The sequence below is a fragment of the Caloenas nicobarica genome, chromosome 7 (assembly GCF_036013445.1).
Source record: "Caloenas nicobarica isolate bCalNic1 chromosome 7, bCalNic1.hap1, whole genome shotgun sequence".
In the NCBI taxonomy this organism is placed as follows: Eukaryota; Metazoa; Chordata; class Aves; order Columbiformes; family Columbidae; genus Caloenas; species Caloenas nicobarica.
Genome location: NC_088251.1, coordinates 12,563,400 through 12,577,812, shown reverse-complemented (window position 1 = coordinate 12,577,812; position 14,413 = coordinate 12,563,400). Strand labels below are relative to the sequence as shown.

At 42.1% G+C, this 14,413-nt stretch overlaps 1 protein-coding gene across 1 annotated transcript in view; it reads left to right on the top strand.

Moving 5' to 3' along the window:
• The window catches only part of SORCS3 (sortilin related VPS10 domain containing receptor 3), a 293,071-nt gene that overhangs the window by 256,374 nt on the left and 22,284 nt on the right, over positions 1–14,413 (top strand). Inside the window, exons 15-18 of the mRNA XM_065638696.1 lie at positions 906–1,023; positions 2,579–2,712; positions 7,698–7,811; positions 9,268–9,439. Coding sequence (XP_065494768.1) covers positions 906–1,023; positions 2,579–2,712; positions 7,698–7,811; positions 9,268–9,439 — 538 coding nt within the window. The remainder of the gene's footprint in view (positions 1–905; positions 1,024–2,578; positions 2,713–7,697; positions 7,812–9,267; positions 9,440–14,413) is intronic.

The following is a 14,413-nucleotide window of genomic DNA, read 5'->3' as shown; positions in this document are numbered from 1 at the left end:
TTTGGGCAGTGAAGGAAGAGCAAAGCCTACAACCCTGTGTGATTACAGTGTAAATTAAGATGAACTAGAGTACAGAATGGCAGCACACTGGGAACACAGCAGGATCTGGATTGCAGTCAGTGCTTGGAAGTTTTCTCTTTTGTTTCTCTTTTGGTTTCATAGGGATATTTGTAAATTATCTGTCTCATTGGTTTTTAGTCTGCAATAATTAAAACAACAAAAACTTAAATCTCGTAAGCAGCTTAAGTAAAAAAGGGGAGTGAAAGATTCATTATAATAAAACAAAGCATTCTTTCTCCGCCCCCTAAATCTCGCAATAAGGGTGATACAGCGACATTTGCTCCTTCATGAGTGTCAGAAAAGATTCAAGTTTCAGTACATATAGAGGGAGGGAGGCTGCTATCTTTGCAGGTCACTTGCCTACAGTCCATATCCCAAATATGTTATTTCGGGTGTTCCTTTCCAACTCATTAAGTGCTAAGTTCGTGCAACATAAAAGCTTGGCAGTAAAGAAACTGAGTCATCTAAGAAAGGCTTTTGATTTTAGACAACTAAACTCATATATTCATCCAAATAACTTCCTTGACATTTTACACATTACTTTCCAGTCTGTTTTTTTATTGTTGTGAGTGATACCTAGCTGTCTGTATTAGATTTGGGGCCCTTGTGCTAAGTACTAGGGGCATGGAAGATTGTCCAACACGACTGTACAAAGAGTCAGGGAAAGGCTAAACAATCCTAGGATGTCACAGGAACAGGAAAATGTTATTTATGACTGAATAACATTTTCTGGCATCAAGCTTGAAGACCGCGTATTGGTTTCTGCAACTGAGTTTCATGAGAAGTTATTTGCTTAATGGAAGCGTATCTCTGGCTGACTCTCTTTATTCTTCTCCCATGCTCAGAGTGTTTGGGCACTTCAGCCTCCGTTCTGAATGGCAGCTGGTCAAGGTGGACTACAAGCCTCTCTTCAGCCGGAGGTGTAACAAGGATGACTACCAAACCTGGCATCTACACAACCAGGTATTCTCTATGAGTACCGAGGGCATGAGGGGAGGTCCTTTTCCCATACTGTGTTGCCAGACAGGAATATATTTGTTCTTTTCAGTAGAGCATGTGGATTTATTGCATCTATCAAGTCACAGTTCTAACCTGTTGATGCTTTACTTGGCCTGAAGCATGTGCATTAATAAACATGGGGCTAGTCTTCTGTGGGCAAGTTAGGGAGATTGTTAACTTCTCTTTGTATGAAAATGTTCTATTGCGCCAGCTGGATCATTTTGCCCTCAGTGCTCAGGGCAATGTAAAACCTCACCTTGTGATTGAATTGTAGGAGGCATTGAACTCTTTGTAGCTCCATCGGTGACTCATGAAAATAATTTTCTTTCACTTTGCCTCTATTTTCCCTACTCAAAAATGAAAATAAAAACATTTATTCATCCTGCAGGTCCTGCAGGTTTCTGCAAAACTCTGGGGACCCCTTGAATAAAAGACACCAGAGAAGACCAAATTATTTCATTTCATTCAAGGGACATGCTTTGCTTTTCATATGCTTTAGCTTATTTTCATGCTGGATATATTTAGGTCCTGAAGCTGGTATAACTGAGAGAGCTCAATACCCTCTGAAGATTACTTATGTGTTACTGGCCACCAGTATGATGTCCCACTCCCTGCAGGGCAACATAACTAGAGCCAGAACTATTGGCACTGTGATATTCCTGAATGAAATCCATGATTTAGAAATGAGTATTAATTTGGCAAGGATGTGCCAGATAACTGAAGTAATAGAATTGAACAATTGAAAATACTTTAAATGGAAGAAAATTGAATGTATAACCAGGCAGCCATCTTGGGAATCACTGTTAGTGGGAAAGAGAAGTGTTTCAATTAAGAGTTTTCTCTTTTTCTTACTTCTATGCAGACAAATTATGTCTGCATCAGAGAAAATTCTGTTTATAGCAACTCACCTAAATGTGATTTTTTTTTTTTTTAGAATAGCTGCTCCCAGTAGTGCTCTTGGAAAACTTTGTGTTCAAAAAGCCCAGTATAACACACCATCAAAATTATTTGAGGTCTATATCAAAGCCAGGTGTATCAAGAAAAGAGGAGGGGAGCCAGGACTCCTGGGTTTCACACCTAGACTTTGTCCCTGCCCTGTGTTTAAGGCTTGAGCACTTCTTCCTATAGTAGATTTCATCTGACATATGGAAGAAACCCTGAAGTACATCCACATTATCTTTTCAGGATAATTCATAGGGCTAGATACATGGGTGAATGCCTTCTGAAATAAGGCGTAACTGGGTGCCTGTGATGGCTTGGGCACCCAGGCATTTTGGGCACATTGTCATTAGCATGCCAACTCAATGCTGAACACACTGCACTCATGGGTCCTCCCAAGGTGGCTTTTGAGCTTGCAAAGCCACAAAAGGGAGCTAGACTCTTAGCTCCTACCTCTCCCAGTGGTAATTGCATGCTTTTGTTGCCTCTTTTGTCTTTTTGACAAAATGCTTAATTTAGGGCCCAACTGCCACTACAACTGTTGGTTTTTCTTTCTCCTCTTGCTCCTTGGCTGCTGAAGGGGGAGCCTTGTGTCATGGGAGAGAGAAAGATCTATAAAAAACGCAAGCCTGGAGCGCAGTGTTCCCTCGGTCGAGACTACTCCCAAAGTGTGGTGTCTGAACCATGTGTCTGCAGTCAAGGGGACTTCGAGTGGTGAGTAGGTGACTCTGGGGACTTTTGCAGGGACTGGTCTTGTAACATTGGCAGAGGCCAGACAAAAAACCTTGGAGAGAAACTGGGTCTCATGCAGCTTTGTGGCTGTGATCGTACCATATAGCATAGATGTGATCCCCATATCTGTTGTGAGAGAGGTGACCCCTTCATCTGTTAATCTCCATGAGAAATCTAAGCCTGGAATTCAAAAGCAGAAAATTATAAGTACTGATTGACTATTTTTTTGGTCCATTATTCTGGAAGAGTGACAGCCAGGAGACTCTTCTGGTCCAAAGCATGTCCCTTACAGGAGAAAGAGGGAATTTCTGTGTCCTCACTTCCAAGGTCATTGAATACTTACGGAACAACCTAGCAAAACATGCACATTTTTATTGTTATTCCTTTGAATTCCTGGGAACCATTTGTTCTTTTTAGCAATGTTGAGAAATTTCTGAAAGGGCTTCTGTAGCATGACTCTCCAGCCCACCCTTGACACATGTTGCTACTTGTCTTGCATAAATGTTGGTGCTTCTAACTTCATGGGGCCATAATTTCCAACCTGCTTTAAGGTCACTTTGAAAGCAGCTTAAAAATAAAATGGGGGGAAAAGGAACCACTGCTTGACATTGTTTTACAGCCAGGGATAGGAGACAGGAGAATGCATAACAGTCAGGATCTCTGCACAAGGAATTCCTGTGGGGAATTCCTGATAGGCAATATTTCAAAGATTTAAGAGTGTCAATAGCTGTGATGTTTGAACTTAAATGATCCGAAAGTCATTTAAATGGAGTTCAAAATACCTTGAAAGTAGATCAGCTGAGAAAACATTTTCATTTTTATAGTAGGTTATCAGGATCAGTGTCTGATTCAGTATCGGTGTGATTCCTGAAAATGTCACTTACCTTCAAATCCTTCTTGAAGAGGTGTGAAGCGTGACATCTGCACACTTACTTGGACTTAGACCAGCTGAGACTTACAATTCTTTTTAGAACATGGACATGCTGAAATGCAGCAAAAATTAATTAAAAATATAGACCAAAATGTTTTCTTGAATATCAGAGTAGTTTGGCTCTAAGAGAGGTTCAGGGATATAGAGCAGAGATTTTAATCGTATCTGGATGGAAGTTTAATTTGTTCCTAATGCCAAAATTACATCTGAGACTTCTTAGCTTGACTCAGGAGATCTTTCCCCTTTGTTCTCATCATGGGAACTTGCAGGATGAACAAACTATCTTACCCTGCAGTATCTGCCCTTGGCATTGGTATATGCATCTGAGCTGAACCAAGCACCAATCTCCAGAGATGCTTATGAATTTGCTCTTTTAAATTTCTTTTTCTCTTTTTTTGTTTTCCTGCTTTGTGCCTCACCAGCTTTCCATTTTCATGGTGAAGCTTGTCTTTTCTAAGCTGTAAGTGGAAAACTGTGGTAGCTAAATTGCCCTCAAGTGCCATTCTGCCTTGAAAAGGGTCCGCATCAGAATACACATTTTCAATCGATAGGTTCCTTGCATGTGTTCAGTATAATTTTTGCTTAACTTTCCCACTAAAATGATAGAATATTGCTGTTAACCTTGTCAGTCCTGCAGAGGAAATGCAGTTAGAGGACAGCAGGCTGGCTTTTGTTTCAGACTGCACTGCCAACAGAATTGTTAGCTGACTTCCAATTGCAAAATTAGTATAGCTGGTGATAGTGAATCAGAAGAATGAGCTTCAGTTTAAGGGTGAGTTTTGATGCCAGTCTGCAGGGCTGACTGGAAGAAGGTGTGAGGCAGTCGGTTTGAATAAAACACTAGCAGCATTAGAAATGGGCACCAAGCTTGATTAGGTGGGCCCATGTGAACCTTATGAAGTTCAACAAGGCCAAGTGCAAGGTCCTTCACATGAACTGGGGCAATCCCAAGCACAAATACAGGCTGGGTGGAGAATGGATTGAGAGCAGCCCTGAGGAGAAGAACTTGGCAGTATGGGTTGATGAAAAGCTCAACATGACCTGACAATGTGCTCTCGCAGCGCAGAAAGCCAATCATATGCTGAGCTGCATCAAAAAAAGCGTGACCAGCAGGTTGAGGGAGATAATTCTGCCCCTCTGTTCTACTCTTGTAAGAACCCACCTGGAGTACTGGATTCAGCTCTGGGGTCCCAATATAAGAAGGACATGGACCTGTTAGACCTGTTAGAGTCCAGGGAAGGGCCACAAAGATGACTGGAGCGCTGAAGCACCTCTCCTATGAAGACAGGCTGAGAGAGTTGGGGTTGTTCAGTCTGGAGAAGAGAAGGCTCCAGGGAGACCTTATAGCAGACTTCCAGCACCTCAGCACCTAAAGAGGACCTACAAGAAAGCTGGAGAGGGACTTTTTACAAAGGCATGTTGTGACAGGACAAGGGGTAATGGCTTTAAACTGCAAGTGTGCAGCTTTATATTAGATATAAGGAAAAAATTCTTCACTGGAACAGGTGGCCTAAAGAGGTTGCGGATGCCCCATCCCGGACAGTGTTCAAGGCCAGGTTGAATGAGGCTTTGAGCAACCTGGTCTCATGGAAGGTTGAGGCCATGGCAGGGCAATTGGAACTAGATGTTTCTTCCAACTCAAACCATTCTATTATTCTATTCTATGACCTTAAAAGTGATTTTCAAAGAGGAAGGGTGGACTTAATCTGCTCTGACTTGTGACTTCTAAAGGATGAGACAGTTATTTAGTCAGTGGCAAGATACAGGTTATTATGGAATATGATTCATCTGCCGCCTTCTACATGTTGATTTTAGACAGGGAGGTGCTGAGAAGTACCTTCTCTCTCTGCTGATTGGAAGAAGGCTCTAGGCAGGGAGCTTATGGAGATACATCCCCCCTGTAGGTGTCTACAACTGGAATGACAGCTCCTAACTCTTTCAGTTGGTTCTTTTGAAAAGGAAAGATGTCCACTTAGCCTTTTCTGGTGTGGTTCACAATTGCCAGTTGTTCTTGGAAGTACTGACTGGCCTGTCTCTTGTGTGTGAACTGCACAGGTTCTGCAGAGTCAGGGAAAGGAGGAGAATGAGCAGCTGGGATTGTGTGAGAACACTGACCAGCAGGTCCCAACAGACAGGCCCTCTGCTTCCCTAGTAAGTAGGTTTGGAGGCTGGTTCTGGTCGCAGAGCATCCCATGCTACTAGGTGTGATGACACCTGCCTACAGGCAGCACAGATGACTGTAGGAGCCCCGCAGCACAAGCTGGGAGGGCTGTGTCCCTCCCATTTGGTCACAGCACCCTTGTCCCTATCTGCCTCATGCTGCAGTGTGATCTGTTTCCTGCTGTTAGATATAAGGCTGATCTGAATTTAGGGGGCAAAGACCATGACCCAAGGCCCCTGTTCAACAAATCCTCATGAGTCAAGATCAGGGGTGACTCTTGTCAACCCTCACAGTCACTTCCAAAAGCAACCCCGGCCTTTTTCTGACAGAGAGAATGGCAGAAGGAGCTCAGAAGTGTTATTAAAATGCTTGCTGATCTTTCTTTTGCCTCCTCCTGCTTCTTTATTTACTCTGTCAAGATAGCTTTCCTGAGAAAGACAGCGCAGCTGCTGGACTTGATTATTTCCTTAACTTATGCAAACCCTGGGGCTTATGAGAAGGAAGGTGGGCAGTGTGCAAGGTTTTAATATACATTTACCAGAAGTTAATGAACAAGCACAGAACCTTGAGGGCATACAGCAATGTTGTCTTTAATTTTATTAAATATTTATGCAGCTCTTTTCTTCTTTGGGGCAAAGTACAGCTCCTCTTGAATATTTTTAATTACCAAGTCACTGCCAGGCATTTTCGACTGTGCAGGTTGAACCCACTGAGAATGATTAAATTGAATGTTGAGAGAAAAAGCATTAGGGAATCTGCAAACCTTTTAGAGTAGCTTGCAGAATTTTTGCCCTCGAAAAAAGAAACAGCAGCAGCCTGGGTCACTGGGAACATAGCACAATTTTGTCTCACCAAAGCTCTTCCTAGAGACTTTCTGTTGGCAATTCAGACTCTGAATAGGGGAAGCATAAAACTCAGACTGTCCTAAAGGGTGCAGAGAGCTTTCAAGGCAGTGGCTTCTGTAGTCTATGTTTCCACAGAGGTTTAGTTTGTTGGCATTTGTTAATCTGCTTCAGTCAAAAATCCAGAATCCTTTTTTATTTGCCCCTTGAATCCAGTCTTCCAATAAAGGCTATGCATAAAATCTGATCCAGAACCTATTAAAACTTATGGAAATCTTTGGATCAATCCTATTGCTTCATCATTGTATTGGCATGCAAAAGCAGCTGTAAAAAGAAGTCTTGGATGAGATTGCGTGCTCTTCCAATCTTTGGTGGTCCAGGGAAGCATCAGTACCCTGAATTACCTTCCCCATGTAACACAGTATCATGTAATCTTTAGACTACCAAGTTGGCTGTGTTGTTTCAGTTTAGTGTTAGAAAAACATCAGCTATGGTTTTCTTTCAGGCCAGTCATAGCTCAGTCAAAGAGTGGGGAGGCCATTAACACACATAAATATACATATCTTGGCTAGTTGTTCGGGATGTGCTCCTAGTGTTTTATATTGTTAACTGCTTCATTGAGAAAAAGTGGCATTAGATCTTGGAATTTGCCTGGTTTGTCATGAAAGCAAAGACTGCAAAAAGCAAGCAAACCAAAAGTACCCCAACAAGTGAAATTATTGGAGATTAATAGGAAAAAAAAATAGCAATACAATTTTCTTTCTGAATCTCTGCCTGTGTTTTGTTACCAAATGAAACACAAGTCCTCCAGCACTCTGCAAGATTGGTAGTTCTGGTGTTGACAAGTATCACATACCTTCTGTGAACTGTGTTCCTGCCTCCCAAACTCTCAATAAGCCAAATCCATGATGTTGTGGCATCCAGCTGAGAGCCACCAACACACACATGCTTTGGGGAACAAAAATGTCACCTAAAACTCTGAGCTAAATCTAGTGAATGGGTACGGTGATGCACTCATGACTTGTCTCTGCAGTGACTATGGATATGAGAGGCACAGCAACAACCAGTGTGTCCCAGCCTTCTGGTTCAGCCCGTCCTCCCTCTCCAAGGATTGCAGCGTTGGTCAGAGCTACTTGAACAGCACTGGGTAAGTGAACCTTGCAATCTCTCTGGTTTTGGTGACCTTGCAGCAGACAGGATAACCTGGATGGTTCTTTTTTTTCTCTGCATTCCACCTGGCTCTTTTCCAGTCTTATTCATGAGGTAATATTTGCCACAGCATCTGTATGGAACATTGTCTCATTCCTCAGAGGCAGGGAGAAGCACATTAACATAAGTGACATGTAGATATTGTATTGCTATCAAGTGATGTATGATCCCTGGAGCCTAGACTTGGAGCTCCCCTTTGCTGCAAAATTAAAACACGAATCAAGAAGGTCTATCTGAGAGACAGATGAACATTTAAAAGGACAGGTTCAAGGTATTTCACATCGTTTTTTGTCGAACCTCTTCCTATCTTACAGCTTCTATTTATAACAGCTTCTGGGGTGGCTGAAATGAGCAATTTTTAGCCTAATTTTTTTTCCCTCTACCATTGTCACTTTGTATATACAATGCCTTGAGATTTCAAGCCAGCTACATGTACTGGTTTCTCTTGGTTTTACCCAGAACAGATTGCAAGTCTTGGTTTATTACGGTAGTATTGCTTTGCACGTGCTATTCTGTCATGTGGGGGATACTCTGAAACTCTGGTTGCACTAGCTGATGCAAAATTGCCATGTTTCTTCTCAGGCAGTCCAGGCCCTGAAGACTTTGCAGGGCTGCTTCTGAGTCATGGGTCCTGTATGCTCGATTGTTATGATGGGGTTTTTCATGGCCAGTTGATGCGGGTGGCTGAACAAAGATGCTGCTGGGAATCTGGAGTCACTCTAACTTCAGAGACCCACTTTCAGCGGAAAGGTTGCTATAAATATGGGACGTAATTACAGGATCTCTGGGCAGGGTGACTGCTTGCAGCCCTCTTGACAGAGAGCAATAAGGGAATAGTTGAGGTCTGTGTCTTTTTAACCAATACTGTATTTTTACTGTCACATTACTAGAAAGGGTTAATCCCCCTCAACAACACCAGGAATAGTCAAGTGTCTTGCTAGTTAGCTAATCTGTTCCAAGAAGAGCCAAGAGAAAAACCCATTCCTTGAATCATTTTAAAATTGGACTGGACAAAGCTCTTGGCAGATCATTCCAAGTGTCTTCTAGCAGAGTAGAGGCAGATAAAATGTAATAAAAAGCATAATTAAAAAGTTGGAATGCAGGGCACAGTCCTGCAGGCATGGGGAGTTGGGGGAGTTCTCTACCTTTTAGCAGTGAAAAATAATTCACCTCCACATTGTGTGTCTGTTCTCAGTGATGCTGCTGAGAATCTCTGGGGAAGTCTGGATTGTGATTTGTTTGGCTTTCTCCAATTTAATAAAGCATTAGATTTCTTTGATTCTTCCATACAGTGAGGGAATCAAGCAGATAGCGCATGTATTAATATGGAGAAACAAAACAAAAACTTTTCCACCCACCTCCTGAGCCCAGTCTCCTTTTGTTACGTTCCCCAGGTACCGAAGGATTGTGTCTAACAACTGCACAGATGGCTTGCAAGAGAAATACATGGCTAAGATGGAGAAATGCCCTGGAAAAGCACCTCGGGGACTGCACATCCTCACCAATGATGGAAAGTTGGTCACAGAGCAGGGACACAATGCCACCTTCATCATACTTATGGAAGAGGTGTGTTAGTGGGCTCAGCAAACCTTGCGCTGTGTGATAGGGCTGGCACTCTTTTCCTTTACCTGTCAGGCTGCTGAGAAGAGCGATCAGGTGGGATCATGAAATGATGAACACTCCTGAGATTCAGGAGAATTTTTGAAAGAGGGCTATACGTGAAACACACAAACCAGTCACATTGGGTCAAGCCAAAGGCATATGTGGCCAGTTTTCTTGTCTACCTGTGATGATGAAGCTGATGCTGAAGAAAGATTGATCTGCTCAAAAATATATTTCCCCACTAGCTTCTTGTGACCTCCAGTGAACTGCAGTTTATGGACTTTGTGAGGCAGAAATGGTGTCTCTATGCTTAATAATTCTGTTTCTGGGATGAAAAGCTTTAGCCAAAGCTTTGCTGGGAAAGGTTAAGAGCACTGGAGAACATTTTCAGACTCATGGGGAGCAGTGAGGGACATTACTGTTTTGCAGTAGGAATTAAGCCTCCTCAAACCACCTCTGAGCTCCCCAGCCCATATCTGTTTTATTTATAATGTGGTACAATTCCCTCTGTAGCCAACAGTAGCATAAATGACACCAGGACATGCTGGTGCCGGAAGCATCAAAATATTGAGGCACTTCTGGCAATCTCTCTGAAACAGGTACCCCTCTGTTCAGCAAACATGTATGACACAGCCTGTGTCACCAAGGCTTGTGGCTTGGTGGAGGGTTCAATAACTAAGGAAGGCACTTAGTATGTATTCAGGTTGACAGGTGGATTTTTCAGATGATCTTATGCCTGTTCTGGTCCGTGATTTGGTGTTTAGGGATATATGTGACTGCACCACAAAAAGCCCTGCTGTGTTTGCAGCAGCTGTGTTTGCCTGCTGGCTTCTGACTGCCCATGGAAGGTGTCATTGGAGGTCCAACAGTGATTCTCCCACAGTGGCTTGCGTTAAATCTATTTTCTTGTTAAACAGAAGGATCAACTCACAACCTCACTTCTAACATCTCTGGGTATCTCAGGAGGGGCAGCCAGGGTGTGAAGTGATGTTGGAGAACCACAAGTACATTTTGTCATCTACTCTGTCCTGTGTACTTCATTTTGGGACAGCAGCTGGAGGCAGCTGGGAGCCAGACGTGTCGTGGTCATGAACATAAGAATAATGACACCAGGACAGACTAGATGCCTGCCTCTGAAGTATGCTGCCTCTGACAACAACCAGCAGCAGGTCTCTAGGGAAACAATATTAGAAACAGTGCAAACCTAGTGTCCCTTCCCCTCCCAGTCCCAGGAGCAGCCTCCTTTGGCAACTTAGATCTTCAAGAATACAAGAAGCTGTTGTAAATCTGAGCGTGCTGCCATGGAGAAATTTTTTCTCATGATACCTCGTTTTATATTTTAATTTTTTTTTCTAAACACACACACTTCTATTAGTTTAAATTCTTATATAGTAACTAAATGTTTCATTGGGACCATACTAATTTGACAGGGCCTCTTTACGTACTTCCTCAGAGGTTTATGCATGCTCTGCTTTTACACAAAGGGGAGTTCTTGTCTACCTGGCTGATTCTTTTATATTCTGCAAACTTGACATGGTAAGACGATTTGTATAGACACTGAGTGGGAGTTCAGAAAAGAACAGACATAATCTAAAAATTAGGAATCTAGTAGTAATTTATTAAGGAACTCAAGCGGAACTGCTGCCTACAAAGAATGATAAACAGATGGGGAATAAGGCAGGAGTCAAGGCAGATGAAGAGTGGAGTCTTTACAAGGCTTTAGAGATTGAAGAGGCAGCTGAATAAATATGCGAGGGCATTCACTCTATGTCCTTTGTTGACAAATAAGGATAGTTAGAAAAACATTTCATTGAAACAGTTTTTTTTCTAAGGGAAGATGATTTTTGAGAACACGTCTTTGCGTGAACAGCTCATTCCACAGAGAGTTGTGTGTTGCACTTGTTTCTTAAAGAACAGACATTTAAAAAGGGAGGGGAAACAAAGCAAAACCAAAACCAACAAACAAAAAACCCACCTAAACCAACAAAAACCCCACCACAAACGAGCAAACAAAACAAAATAAAAACCAAACCAACCAAAACAAAAACACACACCAAAACACACCACACCACTGATTTTGGCAAAACGTATTCCAGTCTTTCAGTGTGAACCTGAGACAAATTAATTTTCATCAAGTACTCCTCATTATTTGGAAGAAATCATTTCTGTAGAAGTCTTAATTATTACATACCATGCTGTATACACATTAACTCCTTCCTCCCTCCACCTTCTCTGGTCTCTGTTTCCTGATGGGTTGTTTTGCACCTATGTCTACACTCACTATCTCAGCCAAACAGCAGTCTTGCAAGCTCTATTATGGAGACATGTGTGGTCTCCATTCAGCCTTCTTACTGTTTCAGACTAGCCCTGATCAGCACCCTGATCAGTTCCTTTCTGCCTTCTAGTACACACCCTCAATATATTGATGTGACTGAGTTTTATGCTGTCCAATGCTAAATGAAGAATTCATCATAGTTAACTGAAATCTAAATTTCTCAGGATTTATAGATTTAGCTTCAGTATTATTGTTCACAGTGGTAATTCAGAATATGTGCATGACAAGGACAACATACAAAGAAATGCAAAATGACTACTGATTTTGCTGTTTTTAGAAATATGGGGCTGGACTGTGATTTGGACTGTGTATACATGCAGGGGAACACGAGGAGATAAGAACCCTTTTTTACCTTTTTCTTTTTTAATCCAAGTTTGAGAGCACAAAGAAATAATAGACTGCCAAATTGCTGTTGTATGGAGTTGTGTTCTTGACCAGATCTATGATCTGGTTTTGCACCTGATTTTTTCTGTGCATCCCCACCTCCCCTCTGAGGGTACGCAGACTCCCCTCAGTTCTAAACGGTTGTTTATAAGGCAGTTCCAGTTACTGAACTCTTGTCTTCTGTTTATGCCATCTCACAGATTCCCTCTTTCAGTAATCACAAGGTGATGGCAAAGCTTTATAACAGGGTTGTAATTGCAAGTAAGCCGAGAAGTCAAGCAGTGACTATTCAAAGAACAAGCCTCAGCAAGTATCTGAGCTCTGCACATCTGCTAGAAGATTGCTAAACTGTGTTTATAGAAAGAGATGGACACATCCATGTCATATTTTTATGCAAACAATTTGAGAGCTTCATTAGAAAGAACAAAAATATAATACATCATGTATATACATTCCACTCTCACCTGACCCAAGCATATGTTGGATGAAATAAAGTCCTTCTGAAATCAGTGGGAGTTTGGCTCTTAGCTTCAGAAGGCCAAAAGTGCAACCACTGTTCTGTCTCTACAGTTTTCGTCAATTTGCTATTGTGGCTTCCAAGCAAGAAAATTTTCCCATGCTGGTCTTGATGGAGAGATGACTTTGAAGGGCAATACTCATCTCCACTCATTCCACTACTCTTCGCCTGCTCACTGATTTCAGTATGCAGAGCTCCAATCTTCGTGACAGCCCCTAGCTCATTCCCTTTCGGTAGTTTAGGGGACTTAAAGCAATAAATTCTGCCTTTTGTATAAATATGGAGAGCAATGATTTTTTTTTCCATTTGAAATGCCTCCATTTCGTTTTTAATTTATATTCATAGACTCCAGAATATCTGGCATCGTGTGTGGAGCTAGCACACTTGGTTTAGTATTTTATATACTGGATACAGAAGTATGGAAAGGAGAAAGAAAACAGGATTAGTGTGATGGGCAGGCTTTGCATTGAAGACACAACTCTCGTAATAGGGTGGAAAGATGATTGCTACTGTTCAGTCATGAAAAACCTCTTCCTGCTTCTCCACTTCAGACCTTCTCATTTCAGATATGATCCTATTGGAGAAGCAAGGAGGAAATAGAAAAGATAATTGTAAGGCATGAGAGAGGAGCTGCTGTGATGAGTTCAAGAGATTTCAGCCTGAGGTCATCAGTGATGAATCTAGTCCAGATCAAATTTTTATCTCCTGTTGAGTGTCTTCCATATTAGATGAACTTGTGGTTGTACTACATTCCCTTGAGAAGTGGTTTTGAAAGGTTTAACAAGCTCTGGGAGACTTCTATCAAATAACTGCATATCCAAAAAGTGTAATTTTACCCCTGCTAGAGAATTTTTTAGTGACTTAACTCTCTGTCAAAAGGATGTTATTGGCTGCTCAATATTATAGATGGGATTTAGTGTCACTACCACTCTAGTCATCTATGTTTACTTTTTGGTTTATACTGTATTTTTTCTAACCATATAACCAAATATCTGTATTTTAAAAACGACATGTAATAACCCTGCTAATATGGGCGTGTACCAGAAGACTCCAAGTATACACTCAAGGCAAACTGACATCTGAAAAATACCATTCCTACATACTAATTTGTTAATGCAGGTGTAGCCTATGAGGAAGATGAAGTCTGAGGGGCATGCTGTGGTCCTGATCATCCACACAGGGGACCTGCTTCAGTGTAGTCTGGCTTCTTGTCTGTGCTCCCAGGTTTCCATCCAAAGGACAAGATCAGGTGCATTCTCAGGACTGGGACCAGGAGCAGAACAGTGTCCTGCCTGTGTCAGCGCTGCCACTGCCACTTACGCAGGCTGATGGCAACTGCCAGTAAAACCGCAGGTCCTGTGTGTCTGGAGTCAGTGGGAGGAATGACTGGGACCGTTTGCCCTTTCATGGGTGTTTCTATCTCTGCAGGAATCTTTGTTGTGCACCTTTGGTCTCAGTTGCTGATCACTTGGGTCAGAACAGCCCATGAGCTATTTAATCCTGATTTAAGGACCTCTTTTTCCATGATCCAGCCAATATTCTGGCTTTATCCTGACTGTCCTGGGATGATAAGAAGTCATGATCCAAAACGGACCTGTGCTACGTATGAATGTGTTCAGACCATATGAAAAATCACTTTCGGATGTGAGGTTCATAGCCAGAATTTAGTCTGCAAACCATATGTTTTGCCGCACACAGGTCA